General features: G+C 46.4%; 1 protein-coding gene across 3 annotated transcripts in view; it reads right to left on the bottom strand.

The window, feature by feature from the left end:
• Positions 1–3017: 3017 nt before the first annotated feature.
• Positions 3018–26920, bottom strand: part of LOC130357243 (gastrula zinc finger protein XlCGF8.2DB-like) — a 34854-nt gene continuing 10951 nt past the window's right edge. For 2 of the 3 annotated variants that reach the window (XM_056559845.1, XM_056559844.1), the window contains exons 2-3: positions 18017–18092; positions 3018–4532 (exon numbers count right to left, since the gene is read on the bottom strand). In XM_056559845.1, coding sequence (XP_056415820.1) covers positions 4249–4532; positions 18017–18083 — 351 coding nt within the window. In that variant the 5' untranslated portion in view covers positions 18084–18092 and the 3' untranslated portion in view covers positions 3018–4248. The remainder of the gene's footprint in view (positions 4533–18016; positions 18093–26920) is intronic. The other variant, XR_008889155.1, reaches the window with a different exon arrangement.

Here is a 26920-nt window from a genome sequence, read left to right on the forward strand (position 1 = left end):
TTCGGAAGGACACCACCACTCAATGTGACACTTGCCCTGATCATCCGGGCCTCTGCATTAAAAACTGCTTCAGGGAGTATCACACTTCCATGCAGTACTAAATTTTTCGCTTTTCATTTTAATTTTCCATAATTTGACCCCAATGTACCAAGTCCAGAGTACATTCCAAATTTTAACACTATAAAACCACTAAATTGCCCCCCAAAAAGTTTCATAAAAAAAAAAAAACCTGATAAGACCTCTGGGGGTATTTTTTCCAAAAATGGGTCATGGGTCACTGAGTCACTATCATCAGGGACTTTTTATGTTGCCTCAAATGCGCAGCGCTCTCTCTCCACCTGAGCGGGGTGCACATTTGAGGCAACAGGTTAGGGACGGCCATACACATCACATTCCCAGAATGATGATTCAGAGCATAGGGTTTGGGGCGGGCATATTTTTAAGTTTTGGCTATGCTCTGGGTCATCACTCTGGGAACATAACTTGTTTTATCATTTTATGTCCCACTGTACCCCATTTTAGTTATTTAGTGTACCCCAGTTATTTACCCCATGTAATGTCCCACTGTTCCTCCATAGGAGAAATACAAAGCTCAAGGACCCTGACTGATCTCCGGCACCTCTGAGACCGGTGTGCACGCTGTTTTTCGGGCCAAATATGAGGTATGTCCTAACTCCAAAGAAATGTATTCACAAATATACAGTAACATTTTCTCCTGTTACCACTTGTGAAAATGAAAATTTTGGGGTAACCCCAGCATTTTAGTGTAAAAAAAATAAATTTTCCTTTTCACATCCCACCTGTGGGGTGTTAAGGCTCACTGTACCCCTTGTTATGTGCCTTGAGGGGTGTAGTTTTCAAGGTGGGGGTCACATGTGGGTGTTTTTTTTTTTTTTTTTGCTGTTCTGGCACCATAGGGGCTTCCTAAATGCGACATGCCCCCCCCCCCCCATTTCAGCAAAATTAGCAAATGTGACTCCTTCTCTTCTGAGCATTGTAGTGTGCCAGCAGAGCACTTGACGTCCACACGTGGGGTATTTCCATACTCAGAAGAGATGGGGTTACACATTTTGGGGGCATTTTCTCCTATTACCCCTTGTAAAAATGCTAAATTTTGGGGAAAACCAGCATTTTAGGGGAAAAAAAAAGAAATCCTTTACACATGCAACTTTAACAAAAAGTCATCAAACACCTGTGGGGTGATAAGGCTCACTGGACCCCTTGTTACGTTCCTTGAGGGGTGTAGTTTCCAAAATAGTATGCCATGTGTTTTTTTTTATGCTGTTCTGGCACCATAGGGGCTTTCTAAATGCTATATGCCCCCCCCCCCCCATTTCAACAAAATTTGCAAATGTGACTCCTTTTCTTCTGAGCATTGTAGTGCGCCAACAGTACACTTGAAGTCCGCACATGGGGTATTCCCATACTCAGAAGAGATGGGGTTACACATTTTGGAGGGAATTTTCTCCTATAACCCCTTGTAAAAATGTAAAATTTGGGGGGAAACCAGCATTTTAGTGAAAAAATTAAATTATTTACACATCCAACTTTAACGAAAAGTCATCAAACACCTGTGAGGTGTTAAGGCTCACTTTACCACTTGTTACTTTCATTGAGGGGTGTAGTTTCCAAAATAGTATGCCATGTGTTTGTTTGTTTTTTTGCTGTCCTGGCACCATAGGGGCTTCCTAAATGGGACATGCCCCCCCAAAACCATTTCAGCAAAATTTGCTTTCTAAAAGCCAAATGTGACTCCTCTTCTGAGCATTGTAGTGCGCCAGCAGTGCACTTGACGTCCACACATGGGGTATTTCCATACTCAGAAGAGATGGTGTTACACATTTTGGGGGGCATTTTCTCCTATTACCCATTGAAAAAAATTAAAAGTTTGGGGAAAACTAGCATTTTAGTGAAAAAAAAATAATTTACACATTCAAATTTAACAAAAAGTCGTCAAACAACTGTGAGGTGTTAAGGCTCACTGGACCCCTTGTTACGTTCCTTGATGGGTGTAGTTTCCTAAATGGTATGCCATGTGTTTATTTTTTTTTTGTTTTTTTTTGCTTTTCTAGCAACATAGGGGCTTCTTAAATGTCACATGCTCCACAAAAACCAGTTCAGAAAGACTCAATCTCCAAAATCCCACTGTCGCTCCTTCCCTTCTGAGCCCTCTACTGTGCCCGCCGAACACTTTACATTCACATTTGAGGTATTTCCTTATTCGAAAGAAATTGGGTTTCAAATTTTAGGAAGATTTCTTTCCTTTTACCCCTTGTAAAAATTCAAAAACTGGGTCTACAAGAACACACCAGTGTAAAAAAATGAAGATTTTGAATTTTCTCCTTCACTTTGCTGCTATTCTTGTCGAACACATAAAGGGTTAACACACTTACTGAATGTCATTTTGAATACTTTGAGGGGTGCAGTTTTTATAATAGGGTCATATGTGGGGTATTTCTAATATGAAGGCGCTTCAAATCCACTTCAAAACTGAACTGGTCCCTGAAAAATTTCGATTTTTGAAAATTTTGGGAAAAAATGGAAAATTGCTGCTGAACTTTGAAGCCCTCTGGTGTCTTCCAAAAGTAAAAACATCTCAACTTTATGGTGCAAATATAAAGCAGACATACTGTATTTGTGAATCAATATATAATTTATTTTGAATATCCATTTTCCTTATAAGCAGAGTGGGGTTAAAGGGGTACTCCAGTGGAAAACAATTTCAGTTAAACAGTTAAACAGATTTGGAAATGACTTCTATTTAAAAATGTTAATCCTTCTAGTACTTATCAGCTGTTGTATGCTCCAGAGGAAGTTGTGTAGTTTTTTTTCCAGTCTGACCACAGCACTCTCTGCTGACACCTCTATCCATGTCAGGAACTGTCCAGAGCAGGAGCAAACCCCCATAGCAAACCTATCCTCCCCTGAAAAACTGTCAGCAGGTGTCAGCAGAGAGGTGGTCAGACAGAAAAGAAATTCAAAAAGAACTTCCTCTGTAGTGTACAGCTGCTGATGAGTACTGGAAGGATTAAGATTTTTCAATTGAAATAATTTACAAATCTGTTTAACTTTCTGGCACCAGTTGATTAAAAAAAAAATCCTTGGTCATTGAAGCCCCACCTTTGAAACAGCTGGAAGTCCCACCCACCTGTAGACAGGCTCCACCCTTTCTGGGACTATTACAAACTTTGGTTGATATTGTTGTTATTTTTTGATAAAACCCATGTCCAGAAAAGTCATGTCCCACAGGATGTCTCTTCTGTGCTGTATAAAGAATAATGTCTGAATTCTCCAGATACAAAAAGAATAGAAGAAACAAAGAGAAGTCTTCATACTTTATTCTCACATAGAAGAACTTTGGGATACAGTCCATTTAGTCCAAACCCAGTTGGATGTGGAAATAGCAGTAATGGTTTTCAGTATTGTAGCCGGGCATTTCTAGTGTCCCTATAATGGTGATCTCCCCCCTGATCTTCAGATTGGGGGTGGAAGGACACAAGTCCCTGTTGGGCAGTACAGTTACTGAGGCGAGCATGTGACGTCCAGCGGGTTTCCTACACACATCCAATGGAATTAATAGGACTCGTGCACAGATTGGTCATCTCCATGTCCTATCTGACCATCAGACAGGAGAAGAACATTCCAGAGACACTATAACTTAGAAGACGTCCTGAAACATCAGGTCCTACAATGTGCACCGGACACATTTCCTACAGTCTGAACATTCTAATGACTTCTCTCCTCAGTCAGCTCTCACATCTTCCACAACACCAGATTTCTGGATAAAACATTTACAGGATACTGCACAGGACTATTGATTCTTCCCTGTGTGAGTTCTCAGATGTTTCACAAACCTTTCCCACATAGATAGACTGAGATGGTGAACAAGATTTTATTTCAGACAAAAATATTTTACACATTTTATACATGAAAATAACTTCTCCTTTGTCTGAGTTCTTAGATGATCCACAAATTTGATATTTGGTTAACACATTAGCCACATACTATATATGACAATGGCTTCTCTCCTGTGTGACTTCTCAGATGTCCCTCAAGACTTGTTTTAATAGTAAAACACTTTGCACATTCAGGACATGAAAATGGTTTCTCTCCTATGTGAATCATCTGATGTTTAAAAACATGTGATTTCAGCCTAAAATATTTCCACATACCAAGCATGAACATGGCTTCTCTCCTGTGTGAGTTCTCTGATGAATAACAAGATGTGATTTCGTAGTAAAACAGTTACTACATTCCAAGCACAAAAAATGTCTTCTCTCCTGTGTGACTTCTCATATGTTCCACAAGATTTGATTTTTGACTTAAACACTTCACACATTCCGGACATGAAAATGGCTTCTCTCCTGTGTGAGTTCTCATATGATGGACAAGATTTGCTTTTTGTGTAAAACTCTTCACACATTCCGAACATGAAAATGGCTTCTCTCCTGTGTGAGTTCTCTCATGAGTTACAAGATGTGATTTCTTACTAAAATATTTTCCACATTCCGGACATGAAAATGGCTTCTCTCCTGTGTGAGATCAATGTTAAAATCAATACAATGAGTGAAACACAATACAGTCAACACATGTAGATAACAGGATCACTTATTTCTAGGTACTTACAGAATATAAAGAAAACAAACTTTTCCGGTATCTTTCTTATACAAGGGGGAGTGAATCTCAGGCTCCGGGGGGTGAATATTATGGAGATTTACATTGACCTCACATTCACACCCCCTGAGCTTATGATTCACTAAAATAAACTTATTGCCCGGTTGGTATTTGGAGGAAATGTGCAGATTTGTGGTCAGATAATAAAATCTCTATGAAGGAGATTTATCATTCTTATCAAACATATGGCTTTTATATGACAATTTTTTTTAACTTACTTTTGCTTACATGAGACCTATTTATCAAATAGTCACACGACCTGGATAAATAAATCATACGTAAGCAAAACTCGGGAAACCCACTTACAAAAGCATTTTTTAAAGCAGAAACTTTTTCCCTTATGTTAATAGCTGAAGTTCTTTATTTATTCTTTATTACCAGTAGCATTGCTAGAGAGTGACGGGGAGGGGGGGGGGGCGTACCACATCATGTGACTCCCTGACTGACCTGCCTGGCATTAAATAGCTGCACTTTAACTATCCCACAACAATCCATCCACCCTCCTCAGAAATAAAAAAAAAATTTAAAAACATACTATGCTGCACCCTGAATATTCGTACTCTGGAGGCTTTTTTGTTTAATTTTGAGCCCGGATTTTGTGATGTCTGTGGGCGGAGTTTTACGTCGCTGCGCTGAGGCCGGAGTTTACGTCAGGAAGGAAGACAGCGCAAAGAGGCACAAACAACAGTGAAGCCACAAAAAAATAAAAAAACTGTTTGGTATGTTACCCACCCCAAATTTGCATGAATCTGTATTACTATGGATGTTTCTTTTTTTTAAGGAAAAATTTTAGTGCCACATATGGGTTATTTACGTAGTCTGTAAAAATTCTTACACAATTATTTTGTGCCTTATTCTATTTTAACACATTCATTTAACCCCTTAAGGACCAGGCCATTTTACACCTTAGGACCGGAGCGTTTTTTGAACATCTGACCACTGTCACTTTAAACATTAATAACTCTGGAATGCTTTTACCTATCATTCTGATTCCGAAATTGTTTTTTCGTGACATATTCTACTTTATGTTATTGGTAAAATTTTGTCGATACTTGCATCGTTTCATAGTGAAAAATTTCTAAATTTGCTGAAAAAATTGAAAATTTTGCATTTTTCGAACTTTGAAGCTCTCTGCTTGTAAGGAAAATGGATATTCCAAATAAAAAAATTTTTTATTCACAAATACAATATGTGTACTTTATGTTTGCATCATAAAATTAATGAGTTTTTACTTTTGGAAGACACCAGAGGGCTTCAAAGTTCAGCAGCAATTTTCCAATTTTTCACAAAATTTTCAAACTCACTATTTTTCAGGGACAAGTTCAGGTTTGAAGTGGATTTGAAGGGTCTTCATATTAGAAATACCCCACAAATGACCCCATTATAAAAACTGCACCCCCCAAAGTATTCAAAATGACATTCAGTCAGCGTTTTAACCCTTTAGGTGTTTCACAGGAATAGCAGCAAAGTGAAGGAGAAAATTCACCATCTTCATTTTTTACACTCGCATGTTCTTGTAGACCCAATTTTTGAATTTTTACAAGGGGTAAAAAGAGAAAATGTATACTTATATTTGTAGCCCAATTTCTCTCGAGTAAGCACATACCTCATATGTCTATGTAAAGTGTTCGGCAGGCGCAGTAGAGGGCTCAGAAGCGAAGGAGCGACAAGGGAATTTTGGAGAGTACGTTTTTCTGAAATGGTTTTTGGGGGGCATGTTGCATTTAGGAAGACCCTATGGTACCAGAACAGCAAAAAATCCCCACATGGCATACCATTTTGGAAACTAGACCCCTTGGGAAACGTAACAAGGGGTAAAGTGAACCTTAATACCCCACAGGTGTTTCACGACTTTTGCATCTGTAAAAAAAAAAAAAAATGTTTTCACTAAAATGTGTGTTTCCCCCCAAATTTCACATTTTTGCAAGGGTTAATAGCAGAAAATACCCCCCAAAATTTGTAACCCCATCTCTTCTGAGTATGGAGGTACCCCATAAGTGGACCTGAAGTGCACTACGGGCGAACTACAATGCTCAGAAGAGAAGGAGTCATATTTGGCTTTTGGAGAGCAAATTTTGCTCGGGGGGCATGTCGCATTTAGGAAGCCCCTATGGTGCCAGGACAGCAAAATAACCCCCACATGGCATACCATTTTGGAAACTAGACCCCTTGAGGAACGTAACAAGGAATAAAGTGAGCCTTAATACCCCACAGGGGTTTCACAACTTTTGCATATGTAAAAAAATATATATTTTTTTTCACTAAAATGTGTGTTTCCCCCCAAATTTCACATTTTTGCAAGGGTTAATAGCAGAAAATACCCCCCCAAAATTTGTAACCCCATCTCTTCTGAGTATGAAGGTACCCCATAAGTGGACCTGAAGTGCACTACGGGCGAACTACAATGCTCAGAAGAGAAGGAGTCATATTTGGCTTTTGGAGAGCAAATTTTGCTCGGGGGGCATGTCGCATTTAGGAAGCCCCTATGGTGCCAGGACAGCAAAATAACCCCCACATGGCATACCATTTTGGAAACTAGACCCCTTGAGGAACGTAACAAGGTGTACAGTGAGCATTTACCCCCCACTGGTGTCTGTCAGAACTTTGGAACAGTGGGCTGTACAAAATTTTTAATTTGCACAGCCCACTCTTCCAAAGATCTGTCAGACACCTGTGGGGTGTAAATTCTCACTTCACCCCTCATTATATTCCGTGAGGGGTGTAGTTTCCGAAATGGGGTCACATGTGGGGTTTTTTTTTTTTTGCGTTTGTCAAAACTGCTGTAACAATCAGCCACCCCTGTGCAAATCACCTCAAATGTACATGGTGCACTCTCCCTTCTGAGCCTTGTTGTGCGCCCCCAGAGAAGTTTGCGCCCACATATGGGGTATTTCCGTACTCGGGAGAAATTGCATTACAAATTTTGGGGGGCATTTTTCCCTTTTACCTCTTGTCAAAATGAAAAGTAAAGGGCAACACCAGCGTGTTAGTGTAAAAAAATTTTTTTTTTACACTAACACGCTGTTGTAGACCCCAACTTCACCTTTTCATAAGGGGTTAAAGGAGAAAAATCCCCCCAAAATTTGTAACACAATTTCTCCCGAGTACGGCGATACCCCATATGTCACCCTAAACTGTTGCCTTGAAATACGACAGGGCTCCAAAGTGAGAGCCCCATGCGCATTTGAGGCCTGAATTAGGGACTTGCATAGGGGTGGACATAGGGGTATTCTATGCCAGTGATTCCCAAACAGGGTGCCTCCAGCTGTTGCAAAACTCCCAGCATGCTTGGACAGTCAACGGCTGTCCAGCAATACTGGGAGTTGTTGTTTTGCAACAGCTGGAGGCTCCATTTTGGAAACAGTGGCGTACCGGACGTTTTTCATTTTTATTGGGAGGGGGGCTGTGTAGGGGTATGTGTATATGTAGTGTTTTTTACTTTTTATTTTATTTTGTGTTAGTGTAGTGTAGTGTTTTTAGGGTACAGTCACACGGGCGGGGGATTACAGCGAGTTACCGCTGCGAGTTTGAGCTGCCGCGCAAAATTTGCTGCATCGCAAACTTGCAGCCTGATACTCACTGTAAGCCCCCTGCCCATGTGAATGTACCCTGTACATTCACAGGGGGGGGGACCTCCAGCTGTTACAAAACTACAACTCCCAGCATGCACAGTCTATCATTGCATGCTGGTAGTTATAGTTTTGCAACAGCTGGAGGCACACGGTTGGGAAACACTGAGTTAGGAAACAGACAATGTTTCCCAACCAGTGTGCCTCCAGTTGTTGCAAAACCACAACTCCCAGCATTCTCACACATGCTGGGAGTAGTAGTTCGGCAACATCTTTAGAGCCAGATGTTGCCGAACTACAACTCCCAGCATGCTTGGAGTTGTAGTTTTGCAACATCTGGGGACTACAGTTTGCAGACCACTAATACAGTGGTTCCCAATCTGTGCCCTTCCAGATGTTGCAAAACTACAACTCCCAGTATGCCAAAACTGTCCAGGCATGCTGGGAGTTGTAGTTCTGCAACATCTGAAGGGCCAGATGTTACAGAACTACAACTCCCAGCATGCCTGGACAGTAAGGGCATGCTGAGGATGTGTAGTTTTGCAAGATCTGGAAGGGCACAGTGGTCTCCAAACTGTGGACCTCCAGATGTTGCAAAACTGCAACTCCCAGCATGCCCAGATGCCAAGGGCTGTCTGGGCATGCTGGGAGTTGTAGTTTACAGGGTCCCAATACAGCAATGCATGTCGCTTTACGGCGACGTGCATTGTTGTAAAGGGCCCGACCGCGGCTGAAGATACACTCACCTGTCGCCGCCGCCGCCGTCTTCATCGCCGGGATCCGGGTCTTCAGGGACGAGGTAAGTACCGGGGCTGGTCCCCAGCACTCCCCCGTCCCCCGCCGCGTCCTCCGGTCTTCCTCCCGTCCTCTCCAGACTTCAAGGGGCCGGGCAGGACGGGAGGAAGTAACCGCCCCTCCTCCTGCGATTGGTCGGTTAGTTAACCGACAGATCGCAGGAGATCGGAAGAGGTGGCCGGCTTGCCACCTCGCTCCGATACTTCAGCATGGTCCTGGCTGTCTGTGACAGCCGGGATCATGCGAAATTACCGGGCGGTCGGGTCCCAGAGACCCGATCAGCCCGGTATCGCCGCAGATCGCAAGGGCGATTTCCCTTGCGATTTGCCGCGATCGCCGACATGGGGGGCCTACATGGCCCCCCTCGGCGTTTGCCCTGGATGCCTGCTGAAGGATTTCAGCAGGCATCCAGTTCCGATCTCTGCACGTCGAGCGGCAGAGACCGGAAATACAACAGGACGTTCTCTAACGTCCTTGGGCATTAAAGCCCAGGTAGTGAGGACGTTAGAGAACGTCCTATGTCCTTAAGAGGTTAAGATTTAGAGGTTACGCCAGCTTGTACGTGTCCTAAAATTAACAAGGTGTGCAGTGTGTATTTTCAACCTTAAAATTAAGAGTTATTAGTTATATTATACATTTTTTCTACATTAACATTAATGTAGTAGCTTTGTTTCATGATGCAGAACAAGAACAGTTGTTAAAGTGGATGTTAATGTCCTTTTCTGCAGACATATGCACTTTCTGTAAGCCAGGTTGGACCTGGAATACATGTGCAACTTTTACATGGAGATGCGACTTCTTCATAAAAAGTGACTATTGCATCTGATAAATGCATGACCACTGCAAAGTAAAAAAAAAATAATAATTACTACGTGAGCAGATTAACAGAAATGTGCTTTTTACGCAAACAAAATCTACTACAGAGCTTGATAAATCACCTTCTATATCTCAGGACAGGTGACTATGTTCAGCCCATTTCCCACACATATACATGTATTTACCAGAAGTGTAGTCTGATACAATTTTAAGTACTGGTAAAAACTCATGTATATGAAGGAAATGGCCAATACTTGGTCACTAGTTTGGGCTATTAAAGTGAATAGGGCCATGTCAGTACCTGTATATAAATATATATATATATATATATATATATATATATATTGTCATCTAAATTTGATAAGATACCAATGTATACATGTTACATAAGGGCAAATCATGAAGTGAACAAGTCCTTACACATCCAGCACCCACCATGTATAGAGAAGACTCAGCTCCTAAGTCCGCTCCATGCACCCTTAATACCGCCATATCATTATAGTACATGATGGGGTAGAAAGGGATTAATACACCCTCACTGTTTCTTATAGTCAGTTATTAACACATATTTTCCCATATTTTTAAACCATTTCTATCTCACAGACTCAAAGACAATTAGAACGGCCCTGCTCATTGAATGTGATCAGATTGGATTGACAGGACCGATCCCTCATACACCAATATCAGTGATAAGGTTATTGTCACTGAGATTCCTCAGGATAGAACCTCTTAGAAAACCTTCAAAGATTTTACCCAGAAGAGAGGTTACACCTAAAGGCCTATAGTGTCCAGACTTATATGTTTGATCCCCTCTTGAATACTAACATCATATTAGATACTTACAAGTCACATGGAACAGATTCTATATAAGAACAAGAAGATCGAGTAGAGATGTAGGATGAAATCCAAGATTCTTTATTCCATTACATTAAAATCACAGAACAGAGGTCAGGGAGATTAAGTGACGCGTTTCAGGCGTTCATATCACCCTTAGTCATACTAAAAACTGTGTATATAAAGATCACATGATCTCCTACCAATAGGATTGGAAAGCATGTTCACCCTTCACATACATGATCATAAGAGAAGAAAGTATTATAACATTATTGTCAGGATCCGGACTGGTGTGCAGGGAGGACACGGGAGTGTATCCTCTGTATCAGTGAGGCGATGGTGTAGGCCGTACCAGGGGAACGGAATCTAAGGGGTTACTGGTTTTCACCAGAGCCCGCCGCAAAGCTGGATGGACTTGCTGCGGCAGGTAACCCTCAGGTCGTTACACCCGATAGCAACTAGACCTCACTGACAGCTGAGACAAGGACAAGGCGAAGGCAAGGTCAGACGTAGCAAGAGGTCAAGGCAGGCGGCAACGGTTCGTAGTCAGGGGCAACGGCAAGGGTCTGGATAAACAGGCTAGGGAACACACAAAACGCTTTCTCAGGGCACTAGGGCAACAAGATCCGTCAGGGACAGGAAGGTGAAGTAGTTTTAAATAGTGTTTGGTGGAAATACATTGATTTGGCCAGGCACCAATTAGTGGTGCACTGGCCCTTTAAATTTTATAGAGCCGGCACGCGCGGGCCCTAGAGAGCATGCCAGGACAGAGCTGAAGGAGGACGGGGCCGGGGAGTGGATCGGGATGCGACCCGCGGGCCATTAGAGCAGCGCTTCTGGACAGCGGCACTGCTCGGGGCGCTGCAGGCAGAAGAACGCCGCGAGCGCTCCGGGGAGGAACGGGGACCCGGAGTGCTCGGCATTACAGTACCCCCCCCCCCTTAGGTCTCCCCCTCCTTTTGGAGCCCAGGAATCTACGGACGAGCTCTTTATCAAAAAAATTTACTTCAGGTTCCCAGGACTATCAACTATAAAAAATATTTTACCTCGGACAACCTTGGAGGCGAGGATCTCTTTGACAGGGAAGACATCAGAGGAGCCAGAAACAGGAGCAGGAACAGTGACCTTGGGAAAATAACGGTTAAGTATGAGAGGTGTGAGAAGAGAAACATGGAAAGAGTTAGGAATACGAAGAGAAGAAGGAAGATGGAACTGATTTGATTTTTTATTTTAAATGGCCCGAGGTACCGAGGACCAAGCTTGTAGTTAGGGACACGGAAACGGATGTATTTGGCAGAGAGCCACACTTTGTCACCGGAGGCAAAGACAGGAGGAATTCTTCTCTTTTTATCAGCATGTCTCTTCATGCGAGATGAGGCCAGTAGGAGTGATTTTTGAGTCTCCTTTCAGATAGAGGAGAAGTTTTGTGTCAATTCATCTATGGCAGGGACTCCAGATTAAGTGGGAATGGGGAGGGGTGGAAGCGGATGACGGCCGTACACCACAAAAAATGGAGATTTGGAGGAAGATTCAGAATTTTTAAAGTTGTACGAGAATTCAGCCCAGGGCAGAAGGTCGACCCAATCATCTTGGCGGGAGGAAACAAAATGTCGCAAGTAGTCACCAATAATCTGGTTCACTCTTTCCACTTGTCCATTGGATTGCGGATGATAAGCAGAAGAAAAATTTTATTTGATTTTTAATTGACTGCAAAGTGCCCTCCAAAATTTTGAGACAAATTGAACGCCTCTATCAGAGACAATATGCGTGGGAAGCCCATGGAAACGAAAAATTTGGAGAAATTTTTTTTTGCCAATTGAGGCGCAGAAGGAAGGCCTGGAAGCAGGACAAAATGAGCCATTTTGGAAAAGCGATCAACAACCACCAAAATAACAGTGTTGCCATGAGATGAAGGCGCAGGCGTCACTCCTGCTTGGTTTTGCCATTATACTTCTACATTTGCACTTTGGTATGTATGCTGGTATTTATTTATGTTAATGCACTTTATGGAAGCTGTTGCAAGCCCCTATCATGCACTTTAAATTTGCTTACCAATTATACACATTATCTATTGTTATGAATTGATGCACAAGCAGGTAGTGTCGCCCCTTTTTGTTCAACCTTCCCCAGTGGTTGTAGTTTCTCTCCCCCCCCCCACCCATTTTTTATGAATTGCATGTTTTTAATATGTATCAATAAAATTATATATATTTTATATTTCAATTAAATGACTCCTTTGCGCTTTTTTTGATTACCTTGTCTTGTGGAGATCATATATGAAGCCGTAGTCACTTTAGTATCCCTGATAATTTTCAGACATCCATGATGTCCTAATGATATAATACAGTTACTATTGTGCATTTGCTGCTGGTCACGTTTATAGAGGAAGGGGAAGACCAGCAGGCTACTGGCGTGGATTCTTGACATGTGCACACACTGTACAGGCCCGCACAAAATCCGTCACATCTTTCTCCAGGGAGGACCACCAATAGTGTCTGGCAATTAACTGTATGGACTTTTTGATACCAGCATGACCAGTCAGGTGGGAGGAATGACCCCATTTGAGAGTTTGGAGGTGAAGACATGGAGGAACATAAGTTTTCCCGGAGGAATTGGCGCCAGAGAAGCAGGAGCAGAGGAGATCAGACACTCTGGAGGTGTGATGTGCTGAGGAAGAGCTTTGGATTCTGAGGCATCGGTGGAACGTGGTAGAGCATCAGCCATGACATTCTTGTCTGCAGGGTGAAAAGGAATCTGAAAATTGAAACGGGCAAAAAACAACGACCATCTAACCTGGCGAGGATTTAAACGCAGGGCGGACTGAAGATACAGCAAATTTTTGTGGTCCATGTAGATGGTGATGGGATGAATGGACCCTTCCAGTAGATGTCTCCACTCTTCAAGTGCCAACTTAATGGCCAATAATTCATGGACGCCTATAGAATAGTTTTTTCAGGAGGAGAAAAGGTTTTGGAGAAAAATCCACAAGTGAAGTTTTTTCCCTTAGCGGTTTTTTGAAGAAGGACAGCTCCGGCTCCAACTGAGGAGGCGTTCACCTCTAGAAAGAAAGGCTTGAGAGGATCTGGCCTGGACAAGACTGGTGCAGAGGCGAATGTGGTTTTTAGGTGCTTAAAGGCTTCCTCCGCCTGCGGTGGCCAGGATTTTAGATTAGCATTTTTCTTGGTCAACGCTACAATAGGAGCAACAATGGTAGAGAAGTGGGGAATGAATTGTCGGTAATAATTAGCAAAGCCAAGAAATCGTGAGATAGCTCGTAGACCAGTGGGACATGGCCAATCTATTACCGCTGATAGCTTGTCAGGGTCCATTTGAAGGCCTTGACCGGACACTATGTATCCCAGGAAGGGTAGACTCCTGCGCTCAAAGAGACATTTTTCAATTTTGGTATAAAGTTGATTTTTGCGTAGGCGCTGAAGCACTTGACGGATATGAAGGCGGTGTTCGTCTAGGTTGGGGGAAAAAATGAGGATGTCATCAAGATAGACCACCACACAGGAATACAGCAAGTCCCGAAAAATGTCATCAACAAAATCTTGAAAATCTGCAGGGGAATTGCAAAGAGCAATAACGAGATATTCAAAGTGTCCATCTCTAGTGTTAAATGCGGTTTTCCACTCATCACCTTCGCAAATCCAAATGAGGTTATATGCGCCCCTTAGGTCAAGTTTGGTGAAAATTTTTGCTCCTCGCAATCGGTCAAAGAGTTCAGAGATGAGTGGCAGAGGATAATGTTTTTTTACTGTGATTTTATTAAGACCGCGGTAGTCTATACAGGGGCGTAGGGATCTGTCTTTTTTGGCAACGAAGAAGAATCCAGTTCGGGCTGGAGAAGAAGATTTCTGGATAAAACCTCTTTTTAGGTTTTCCTGAAAGTATTCAGTCATGGCTTGCGTTTCCAGAGCGGAGAGTGGGTAAATCCTGCCACGGGGTGGTGTAGTACCAGGAAGCAAGTCAATAGGGCGGTCTGTGTGTGGGTAAGACCTCTGCTTGCTTTTTGCAAAAAACTTCAGAATAGTCCTGATAGGTGTCACGATTCGGCTGGCTGGAGGTGGATCCTCTGTGCCAGAGAGGGATTGGCGTGGACCGTGTTGGTCGACCGGTTCTAAGTTGCTACTGGTATTCACCAGAGCCCGCCGCAAAGCGGGATGGTCTTGCAGCGGCGGTAGCAACCAGGTCGTATCCACCAGCAATGGCTCAACCTCTCTGACTGCTGAAGATAGGCGCGGTACAAGGGAGTAGACAAGAGCAAGGTCGGACGTAGCAGAAGGTCAGGGCAGGCAGCAAGGATCGTAGTCGGGGGCAACGGCAGGAGGTCTGGAACACAGGCTAGGAACACACAAGGGAACGCTTTCACTGGCACAATGGCAACAAGATCCGGCGAGGGAGTGCAGGGGAAGTGAGGATAAGTAGGAAGTGCACAGGTGAGAATACTGATTAGGCCTGCTGCGCCAATCAGTGGCGCAGCGGCCCTTTAAATCGCAGAGACCCGGCGCGCGCGCGCCCTAAGGAGCGGGGCCGCGCACGCCGGGACAACACAGACGGGGAACGGGTCAGGTACGGGAGCCGAGATGCGCATCGCGAGCGGGCGCGTCCCGCATCGTGAATCGCATCCCGGCTGGGAGTAATATCGCAGCGCACACGGTCAGCAGGTCTGACCGGGGCGCTGCGAATGAGAGAACGCTGCGAGCGTTCCGGGGAGGAGCGGGGACCCGGAGCGCTCGGCGTAACAATAGGCCTTAGGAAGACCTGTCAATGATGTATCGTCGGAGACTCGGGTGGTAGGAACAGGCTTGAGACATAGTTTGTGGCAGGAAGATCCCCAACTTTTAATGTTCCGAGTGGCCCAGTCGAAGGTAGGTGCATGACGCTGGAGCCAGGGCAAGCCAAGAAGAATTTCAGAGGTACAGTTGGGTAACACAAAAAATTCTATATTTTCATGATGGAGTACTCCAATGCTCATGAGCATATGTTCAGTGCGGTAATGCACGGTGCAGACAAGTCTTTCTCCATTCACTGACGAAATGAAGAGAGGTTTGACGAGACGGGTAACAGGAATATTATATCTGTTGATGAAAGAGGATTTGATGAAATTTCCTGCAGAACCAGAGTCCAGGAAGGCCACAGCGGAGTAGGAAGTATTAGTATTAGCGGGTAGAGAAATCCGCACGTGTATAGTCAATCGTGGAGAGGAAGAGTTCACACCTGGTAAAGCCTCTCCCACGTTAACCAGGTGCGTGCGTTTTCCCAGATGCGAATAGGACAGTCTTTTAGAAAATGATCGGCACTAGCACAGTACAAGCACAAATTTTTGTTCCTGCGGCGAGTCCTCTCTTGTTGGGTCAGATGAGACCGATCCACTTGCATAGCCTCCTCGGCGGAAGGCACAGGAACAGGTTGCGAAGGACACTGGGAGAGAGGTGCCAAGCGAGGAAACCACCTGGTGCGAACAAGATCCTTTTCCTGGCAAAGCTCCTGGCGTCTTTCTGAGAAACGCATGTCAATACGGGTGGCCAAATGGATGAGTTCAGACAGGGTAGCAGGAATCTCTCGTGCGGCCAGAACATCTTTGGTGTGGCTGGATAAACCTTTCTTGAACGTCGCGCAGAGGGCCTCATTGTTACAGGCTAGCTCTGAGGCGAGGGTGCGGAACTGTATGGCGTATTCGCCCACTGAAGAACTCCCTTGGACTAGATTCAATAGAGCCGTCTCGGCTGAGGAAGCCCGGGCTGGCACAGCTTAGAATCCGCATGGCACAGCTTAGAATCCAAACTTGTCGGGTAAAGACAGGCGGACTCTGGACGTGGAAGCGGCAGCGTGCTGTGGAGGAGATGGTTGCTGTTGTGAAGGCAGGAGCTGCTGAAGCATGGCAGTCAACTGAGACAGCTGTTGTCCTTGTTGGGCGATCTGCTGCGATTGCTGGAAGACCACGGAGGTGAGGTCAGTGATACTGGGCAGCGGTATCTCAGCGGGATCCATGGCCGGATCTACTGTCAGGATCCGGACTGGTTTGCAGGGAGGACACGGGAGTGGATCCTCTGTGTCAGTGAGGCGATGGCGTAGGCCGTACCAGGGGAACAGAATTTAAGGGGTTACTGGTTTTCACCAGAGCCCGCCGCAAAGCAGGATGAACTTGCTGCGGCAGGTAACCCCCAGGTCGTTCCACCCGATAACGACTCGACCTCACTGACAGCTGAGACAGGCGTGGTACACACGGACAAGGCGAAGGCAAAGTCAGACGTAGCAAGAGGTCAAGGCAGGCGGCAACGGTTCATAGTCAGGGGCAACGGCAAGGGTCTGGATACACAGGCTAGGGAACACACAAAACGCTTTCTCAGGGCACTAGGGCAACAAGATCTGGCAGGGACAGGAAGGGGAAGTAGTTTTAAATAGTGTTTTGTGGAATTACATTGATTGGACCAGGCACCAATTAGTGGTGCACTGGCCCTTTAAATTTTATAGAGCAGGCACGCACGCGCCCTAGAGAGCGGGGCCACGCATGCCGGGACAGAGCTGAAGGAGGACGGGGCCGGTGAGTGGATCGGGATGCGACCCGCGGGCGGGCACGTCAGGGACATTAGAGCAGCGCTCCCGGACAGGGGGACTGCCCGGGGCGCTGCAGGCAGAAGAACACCGCAAGCGCTCCGGGGAGGAACGGGGACCCGGAGCGCTCGGCGTTACAATTATAATTGTATAAGTAAACATTTTGGTCTTTTTTTTAATCATACTAAAAACTATCAAGTCCCGGCCATGTATGACTAAAGATCACATGGTCTTCTCCCCGTAGTACTGAAGAAAATATTAACTCTTTACATACACAATCAAAAGAGAAGAAAGGCACAAACAATTTAGGGAATTGCAATACTCTCCAGACAGAAAAGCATACCAAAACATGTAAGGTACTACAGCACCCAGCAAGCTGAGCAAAAATAGCCAAGATAACAATAAAAAAAGATCAAAATGTTTACTTATACAATTATAATGTTATAATACTTTCCTCTCTTATGATCATGTATGTGAAGGGTAAACATGCTTTCCAATCCTATTGGTAGGAGATCATGTGATCTTTATATACACATGGCTGCGGCCAGATAGTTTTTAGTATGACTAAGAGCGATATGAACACCTGAAATGCGTCACTTTATCTCCCTGACATATGTTCTGCCCTGCGCCCACTCCCTGTATATGATGCGCGCTATCAATACAATATACATCTCCACCACTAAAAAGCAGGAAGAAATATCTTAAGGAACCTCAGTCTGCAATTTATAATGACAGAATAAAACATAAGATGTATGAAAGGCTCTTACCATTCTCTGATATGGGGTTTTCTAGTCCACTCAATGTTCCTCCAGAACTTTCCTGTAAAGATTCCATATTATAGACCTGAGGAAAAAAACATAAAGGAACCTTAGTTTATCATCTATCCAGGGGAGCGTTACATCCCCCCTAGAAGGTATGAACCAATCTGCACAAGGATCTCCTCCAGTTGTGATCACATAGGATCAACAATCATCCCAGTCTCTTTCCTACAATTATTGTGGGGTCCAGTGATGGCTGCAGACAGGGCCAGACTGGGACTTGTCACGATTCGGCTAGCTGGATGTGTATCCTCTGTGTCAGCGAGGGATTGGCGTGGACCGTGTCGGTGGATCGGTTCTAAGATGCTACTGGTATTCACCAGAGCCCGCCGCAAAGGGGGATGGTCTTGCTGCGGCGGTAGCAACCAGGTCGTATCCACCGGCAACGGCTCAATGTCGCTGACTGCTGAGAAGGCGTGGGACAGAAGGACTAGGCAGAGGCAAGGTCAGACGTAGCAGAATGTTGGGGCAGGCGGCAAGGTTCGTAGTCAAATGGAATAGCAGAAGGTCTGGAACACAGGCTTTGGACAACACTAAACGCTTTCACTGGCACAAGGCAACAAGATCCGGCAAGGGAGTGCAGGGGAAGGGAGGTAATATAGCCAGGGAGCAGGTGGAAGCTAATTAGGCTGATTGGGCCAGGCACCAATCATTGGTGCACTGGCCCTTTAAATCTTTCAGAGCTGGCGCGAGCGCGCCCTAAGGAGCGGAGCCGCGTGCGCCAGGACATGACAGCCAGGGGTCGGGACAGGTGAGTGACTTGGGATGCGATTCGCGAGCGGGCGCGTCCCGCTATGCGAATCACATCCCCGCCGGCAATGTCAGTGCAGCGCTCCCGGTCAGCGGGTCTGACCGGGGCGCTGCAGAGAGAGAAACTCCGCGAGCGCTCCGGGGAGGAGCAGGGACCCGGAGCGCTCGGCGTAACAGTACCCCCCCCCCTTAGGTCTCCCCCTTTTTTTGTCCGGCAATTGCTTCACGTGGGACGAGGACACTGGGAGCATTTGTAGGGTTTCCTCATCAAATGCAGGCAGTTCAGCAGGAGTGGGAATGGGGAGGGAGGGCAGGGGGTGAAGCTTGGCACGGGGCAGAGTGTTACCAGGACAGGGGCTATGAGGAGGCAAAGTATAGTCCTGATAGGCTTTGGGGAGACCAGGTGTGGGAGGAGGCACCGAGGCTTGCATGACGGGACTGGGAGGAGACGTGAGGCATTTCTTGCGGCAAGCAGGGCCCCAATTCTTGATCTCCCCGGTGGTCCAGTCAAGGGTGGGAGAATGATGCTGGAGCCATGGCAGACCGAGGAGGACTTCAGAGGTACAGTTGGGAAGGACGAACAATTCAATCTTTTCGTGATGGGGTCCAATGCACATTAAAAGGGGTTCTGTGCGGTAACGCACGGTGCAGTCCAATTTAACTCCGTTGACCGAGGAAATGTAGAGCGGCTTGACGAGACGGGTCACCGGAATGCAGAACTTATTCACCAAAGAGTCCAGAATAAAATTTCCAGAGGCACCAGAGTCCAAGCAGGCCACGGCTGAGAGGGAGGAGTTGGCAGGAGAAATCCGCACGGGCACCGTGAGACGTGGAGAAGCAGACTTCGTACCAAGGGACGCCACACCCACGTGAGCTGGGTGCGTACGTGCGTTTCCCAGACGTGGAGGACGAATAGGGCAATCCACCAGGAAATGTTCGGTACTGGCGCAGTACAAACAAAGATTTTTTTCCCTACAGCGAGTCCTCTCTTCCTGGGTCAGACGAGACCGGTCCACTTGCATAGCCTCCTCGGCGGGAGGCACAGGCGTAGATTGCAAAGGATACTGTGGGAGAGGTGCCCAGAGATCAAGGTCTTTTTCCTGGCGGAGCTCCTGGTGTCTCTCAGAAAAATGCATGTCAATGCGGGTGGCCAAATGGATAAGTTCTTGCAGGTTGGCAGGAATCTCTCGTGCGGCCAGCACATCCTTGATGTTACTGGATAGGCCTTTTTTAAAGGTCACGCAGAGAGCCTCGTTATTCCAAGATAATTCGAAAGCGAGAGTACGAAATTGGATGGCGTACTCGCCTACTGAAGAATTACCCTGGACCAGGTTCAGCAGGGCAGTCTCGGCAGAAGAAGCTCGGGCTGGTTCCTCGAAGACACTACGGACTTCAGCGAAGAAGGACTGGACTGTGGCTGTGGCAGGATCATTGCGGTCCCAGAGTGGTGTGGCCCAATACAAGGCCTTTCCAGAAAGAAGACTCACTACGAACGCCACCTTAGACCGTTCTGTGGGAAAATGGTCCGACAACATCTCCATATGTAGGGAACATTGAGACAGAAAGCCCCGGCAGAGTCTAGAGTCCCCATCAAATTTGTCCGGCAGGGACAAGCGAAGGCTAGGAGCGGCCAGTCGCTGCGGAGGAGGTGCAGGAGCTGGCGGAGGAGATGGTTGCTGCTGTAGCAGTGGCAGAAGTTGCTGTAACGTGGCGGTCAACTGCGACAGCTGCTGTCCTTGTTGGGCAATTTGCTGCGATTGCTGAGCGACCACTGTGGATAGGTCAGCGAGACTCGGCAGCGGCACCTCAGCGGGATCCATGGCCGGATCTACTGTCACGATTCGGCTAGCTGGATGTGGATCCTCTGTGTCAGCGAGGGATTGGCGTGGACCGTGTCGGTGGACCGGTTCTAAGATGCTACTGGTATTCACCAGAGCCCGCCGCAAAGCGGGATGGTCTTGCTGCGGCGGTAGCAACCAGGTCGTATCCACCGGCAACGGCTCAACCTCGCTGACTGCTGAGAAGGCGGGGGACAGAAGGACTAGGCAGAGGCAAGGTCAGACGTAGCAGAAGGTCGGGGCAGGCGGCAAGGTTCGTAGTCAAATGGAATAGCAGAAGGTCTGGAACACAGGCTTTGGACAACACTAAACGCTTTCACTGGCACAAGGCAACAAGATCCGGCCAGGGAGTGCAGGGGAAGGGAGGTAATATAGCCAGGGAGCAGGTGGAAGCTAATTAGGCTGATTGGGCCAGGCACCAATCATTGGTGCACTGGCCCTTTAAATCCTAGAGAGCTGGCGCGCGCGCCCTAAGGAGCGGAGCCGCGCGCCAGGACATGACAGCCGGGGGCCGGGACAGGTGAGTGACTTGGGATGCGATTCGCGAGCGGGCGCATCCCGCTATGCGAATCGCATCCCCGCCAGCAATGTCAGTGCAGCGCTCCCGGTCAGCGGGTCTGACCGGGGCGCTGCAGAGAGAGAAACGCCGCGAGCGCTCCGGGGAGGAGCAGGGACCCGGAGCGCTCGGCGTAACAGGACTAAATAGCCGCCCTGGACACAACCCTAGCCCACATACAATATACACACGGCATAAACAACAAACATGAGAATATATAATATCTTTTAATTCCTTCTACTTCCAGTCACCTCAGAGATGTTCTAGTCACCATACATGGACCCTCCACACACTCAGGTCTCTATCTCCAGTCAGTGTCTCCAGTGTCCCAAGTATATTCTCTGGTAAGTTCCCCCCATATGAGCCATACTGGGGTCTTTTATACCCTTTTCACCATCAGATTGGCCTCCCCTCCCCCACCTACAATATGTAAAGTAAGAATGATGGGGCCAGAACCTGTTCAACCAGTTTTAGCATTCTATGGCCTCCTGGGATCAGCCTTCATTTACATATTGTATTGCAGGGTGGAGACATATTGGTTACACCCCTATTAACATCTGTAAGAGATACCGGGGATACTCCGAGACCTTTTCATATGATAATCAGGGGAAACAATCCGCATTTTCTCTCCTGATGAGGAACATGAACCCATAGGTCCCACCTAACTTTACTCTAAAATAAATACACAACTGAGCTTGGGAGTGCCATTATAGGATTCTCCAAGAAAAGCAATATATTATCCGTGTATAATGGCAGTTTGTCCTATCCGCCTCGCTCCAAAGGCATTCATCCTCTCTTGCCTCCTGATCAGCATCGCCAATGGCTCCATTATCATTGCAAAGAGCAGGAGGGAGAGAGGACAACCCTGTCTGATGTCCCTAGTAAGCGAAACAGTCCTTGAAAGCCCCCATTTACGGAGATCTTTGCTACTGGATTATTATAGAGTAGTTTAACCATTTGTATAAATTTATCCCCAATACCAAATCTACTCATTACCCCCCATAGGAACTCCCACTCCACCCTGTCAAATGCCTTAACTTTGTCTAGAGACAGGATGGAGTGGGATCCCCCTTCCTCTACACTACCCAGTTGAATGTTGGAGAGAGTCCTATGAATATTATGCTTGGCCATCCTTCCCGGGATAAGCCCACAATGATCTTCTCCAATAGGTCCCTCAATCACCCCTTTTAGCCTATTAGCCACTGTTTTTGCTATAATCTTCACGTCAATGTTCATTAATGATATAGGCCTATACGATCCTACATCTTCTTTCTCTTTATTTGTTATTGGTATTAAGATTATTGTGGCTTCGCACATTGAACCTAAAAATTGGCCTTTCCTTAATCCTGCATTAAAGACTCTTACCAATGTTGGAATGAGAACCTGACCAAACTTGCTGTATATTTCAAAGGGAAAACCATACCCCCCGGGTGATGTATTACCCTTTATGTTTCTTAATGTTAAATCCAATTCTCCTTCTGTTATGTGGACTTCCATTTTCTCTCTTTGTTCTTTAGTTATTCTGGGGAATGCGATAGTAACTGTTACGCCGAGCGCTTCGGGTCCCTGCTCCTCCCCGGAGAGCTCACGGCGTTCCTCTCTCTGCAGCGCCCCGGTCAGACCCGCTGACCGGGAGCGCTGCACTGACACGGCCGGCGGGGATGCGATTCGCATAGCGGGATGCGCCCGCTCGCGAATCGCATCCCAAGTCACTCACCTGTCTCGGTCCCCGGCTGTCACGTCCTGGCGCGCGCGGCTCCGCTCATTAGGGCGTGCGCCAGCTCTCTAAGATTTAAAGGGCCAGTGCACCAATGATTGGTGCCTGGCCCAATCAGTCTAATTAGCTTCCACCTGCTCCACGTCCATATAACCTCACTTCCCCTTCCCTGCTTGGCCGGATCTTGTTGCCCTTGTGCCTAGAGAAAGCATTTACTGTGATTGCCTTACCAGTGTTCCAGACCTCTTGCTATCACCATTGACTACGAACCTTGCCGCCTGCCCTGACCTTCTGCTACGTCTGACCTCGCCTCTGTCTAGTCCTTCTGTCCCACGCCTTCTCAGCAGTCAGCGAGGTTGAGCCATTGCCGGTGGATACGACCTGGTTGCTACCACCGCAGCAAGACCATCCCGCTTTGCGGCGGGCTCTGGTGAATACCAGTAGCAACCTAGAACCGGTCCACTGACACGGTCCACGCCAGTCCCTCGCTGACACAGAGGATCCACATCCAGCCTGCCGAATCCTAACACTATCCAGGTATTTTTCTAATTCAGTCTTATTTTTTTAATATTCTGTTCTATATAATCCCACATAATATTCCTCAAACTTCTCCAGCATATCCCTCCTTTCTGTAAACCACTGTCCCTTTTCATCTTTTATGGCTGTTAATTTTTGGTTGGTTTGTTGATTTTGAGCTATCGCTATCAAATATTTATTCGGCCTCCCAGCCTGTATACATTTCTGTTGTCCCTTAAATAAATATTTATTCCTGTTTTTCTCCAATATATATTCATGTAGCTCATCCTGTCTTTCCTGCCACTTCTGTCTATTTTCTTCAGTACGTTCTTCCACCGTTTTCTGTTCTATTTCTCTAATTGTTTCCTTCAATTCCTCTTCCTTTTTTTAAAGTTTTTCTTATAAATAATTGTGCTAGTTATTTCCCTCCTCAAAAAGGCTTTACTTGCCTCCCACACAATCAAGTCATCTGCTGAATCCCAGTTTCTTTCAAAAAATTCTTCTAAACTCTTTTTAATGCTATTGGTGTCTGTAAGATTTAGCCAATGCGGGTTAATCCTATTAATACTCTGTCTCCCTTCTCCCTCGATTTTAATTATGATTTCTACGGCAGCATGATCAGATAAACATCTTGTTAAATAATTTATTTTACTGACAATATCAAGGCCAAGTGTATTTGCCAGACACATGTCTATTAGAGATGTCGCGAATTGTTCGCCAGCGAATAGTTCCTGGCGAACATAGCTTGTTCGCGTTCGCAGCGGCGAGCGAACAAATGCGATGTTCGATCCGCCCCCTATTCGTCATCATTGAGGAAACTTTGACCCTGTACCTCACAGTCAGCAGACACATTCCAGCCAATCAGCAGCAGACCCTCCCAGACCCTCCTACCTCCTGGACGGACTCCATTTTAGCTTCATTCTGAAGCTGCATTCATAGTAAGAAGAGGGATAGTGTACCTGCTGCTGAATTAATAGGGAAATCGATAGCTAGGCTAGTGTATTCAGTGTCCACTACAGTCTGGAAGGACTCATCTGATCTCTGCTGTAAGGACAGCACCCCATAAAGCCCTTTATAGGGCTAGAACATCAGTCTGCATTTTTTTTCCCGTGTGTAATCTAATTGCAGTTGCTTGCCTACCAGCATGTGTCAGGCTCACAGCGTTTAGTGTGCCCACTTGCCCAGTGCCACCACTCATATCTGGTGTCATAATAGCTTGCATTTAAAAAAACAAAAAACTTTTTTGACTGTGAAATAATAGCAGTCAGTTTCCTTCACACGTGTGAGTTTTGGGGCCTGCCAGGGCACAGTGTCACACCAATGCAACTCATATCTGGTGTAACGGTAGTGTACATTAAAAAAAAAAAACACTTTTTTTTTACTGTAATAGATTGAATAGCAGTTAGTTGTCTGCAAGCATGTGTGTCAGGCCTACAGCGTCTTCTCTGCCAACTTCTGCCAGTGCACAGTGCCACTCTGTTGTCACAGTAGCTTGCACGCATAGTACCAGTAATCGGGAAAAAAATGACAGGCAGAGGCAGGCCACCCCGCAGGGGCGATCGTGGTTGTGGTGCTGTGATTCCCTTTGGCCCTAGAATAATGCCCAATGTTCAGAGGCCACCTACCCTGAACTTAAAAAGTTCTGAGGACTTAGTTGGCTGGCTATCACAGGACACCTAATCTTCTACAGCTTCCGCTTGGAACCTTGACGCACCATCCTCCTCCAGCTTAGCTTCGGGCACCTCTCAAGTTACCACTCGCCCGCCTGCCGCCACCACCAACACTAGCACCACAGCAGCTTCACTTGATCTGTCAGTGGAGTTATTTACACATCAGTTGGAAGAAATGAGTGATACACAACCATTATTTCCAGATGATGTAGATAACAGGGATTTGTCTCAGTCAGGCAGCATTACACACATGGACGTACGGTGTGATGATGATGATGTTGTACCCGCTGCTGCTTCCTTTGTTGAGTTGTCAGATCAAAGTGAAGCACTTGATGATGACGATGCATCCGTGGAATTCACGTGGGTGCCCACTAGAAGAGAAGAAGAACAGGGGAAAAGTTCAGATGGGGAGACAGAGAGGAGGAGGAGATGAGTTGGAAGCAGGGGGAGGTTGTCGCAAAAAGCTAGTGGCACAGTCAGAAAGCATGCATCGGCACCCGGGGTCAGCCAGACAGCATGCCAATCAACGCATGCTGTTTCCACCACCAGAATGCCATCATTGCAGAGCTCAGCAGTGTGGCATCTTTTTTGTGTGTCTGCCTCTGACATCAGCGATGCCATTTGCAACCTGTGCCAAAAGAAATTAAGTTGTGGGAAGTCCAACACCACCTAGGTACAACTGCTTTGCACATGATCTCACACCACAAACCCCTATGGGATCAACACATGGGTACAAACAGCACACAAACTCAAAGCCGCCATCCTCCTCCTGGTCCAGCATCTTCAGCCACATCAACCACTGCTGTCCTCCTTGCCCCCTCTCAACCATCCGCCACTCCGTCTCTTGCCTTGAGCAGTTCCTGCTCATCTGCCCATAGTCAGGTGTCTGTCAAGGACATGTTTGAGCGTAAGAAGCCAATGTCACAAAGTCACTCCCTTGCCCGGCGTCTGACAGCTGGCTTGTCTGAACTCTTAGCCTGCCAGCTTTTACCATACAAGCTGGTGGTAAAAGTTGTAGCTATTGGGACACCGCAGAGGAAGGTTCCCGGCCGAAATTTCTTTGCACAAAAGGCAATCCCCAACCTGTACTCGATTGTGCAGTAATGGCATGTCTGGCCGACAGTGTTGGGGCAAGGGTCCATCTGACCACTGATACCTGGTCTGCAAAGCATGGTCAGGGCAGGTATATCACCTACTGCTGCCACCTCCTCTACTCCTCCTACTCCATCCTCTTCCATAACCTCCTCGCCGAGTCCTCTTCTACTGCTGCATCTTGCTCCACATCAACGGCACCCCCCAGCTCCCCAAATACTATTCCACATCCCGGATACGGCAGTGTCACGCCGTCTTGGGGTTGACTTGCCTGAAAGTAGAGAGTCACACCGGACAAGTGTTCCTGTCCGCCCTGAACGCACAGGTGGATCAGTGGCTGACTTTGCACCAACTGGAGATCGGCAATGTAGTTTGTGACAACGGAAGAAATTTGTTGGCGGCATTGAATTTGGACAAGTTGACATATGTGCCGTGCATGGCACATGTGTGTAATCTGATCGTACAACGCTTTGGGCATAAGTACCCAGGCTTACAGGATGTCCTGAAGCAGGCCAGGAAGGTGTGTGGCCATTTCAGGCGTTCCTACATGGCCATGGCGCACTTTTCAGATATCCAGCGGCAAAACAGCATGCCAGTGAGGCGCTTGATTTGCGACAGCCCGACACGTTGGAATTCAACACTCCTAATGTTCGACTGCCTGCTCCAACAAGAAAAAGCCATTAAAGAATTTTTGTATGACGGGGTGCTAGGACA

This window comes from Hyla sarda, chromosome 2 (assembly GCF_029499605.1).
Source record: "Hyla sarda isolate aHylSar1 chromosome 2, aHylSar1.hap1, whole genome shotgun sequence".
Taxonomy (NCBI): Eukaryota; Metazoa; Chordata; class Amphibia; order Anura; family Hylidae; genus Hyla; species Hyla sarda.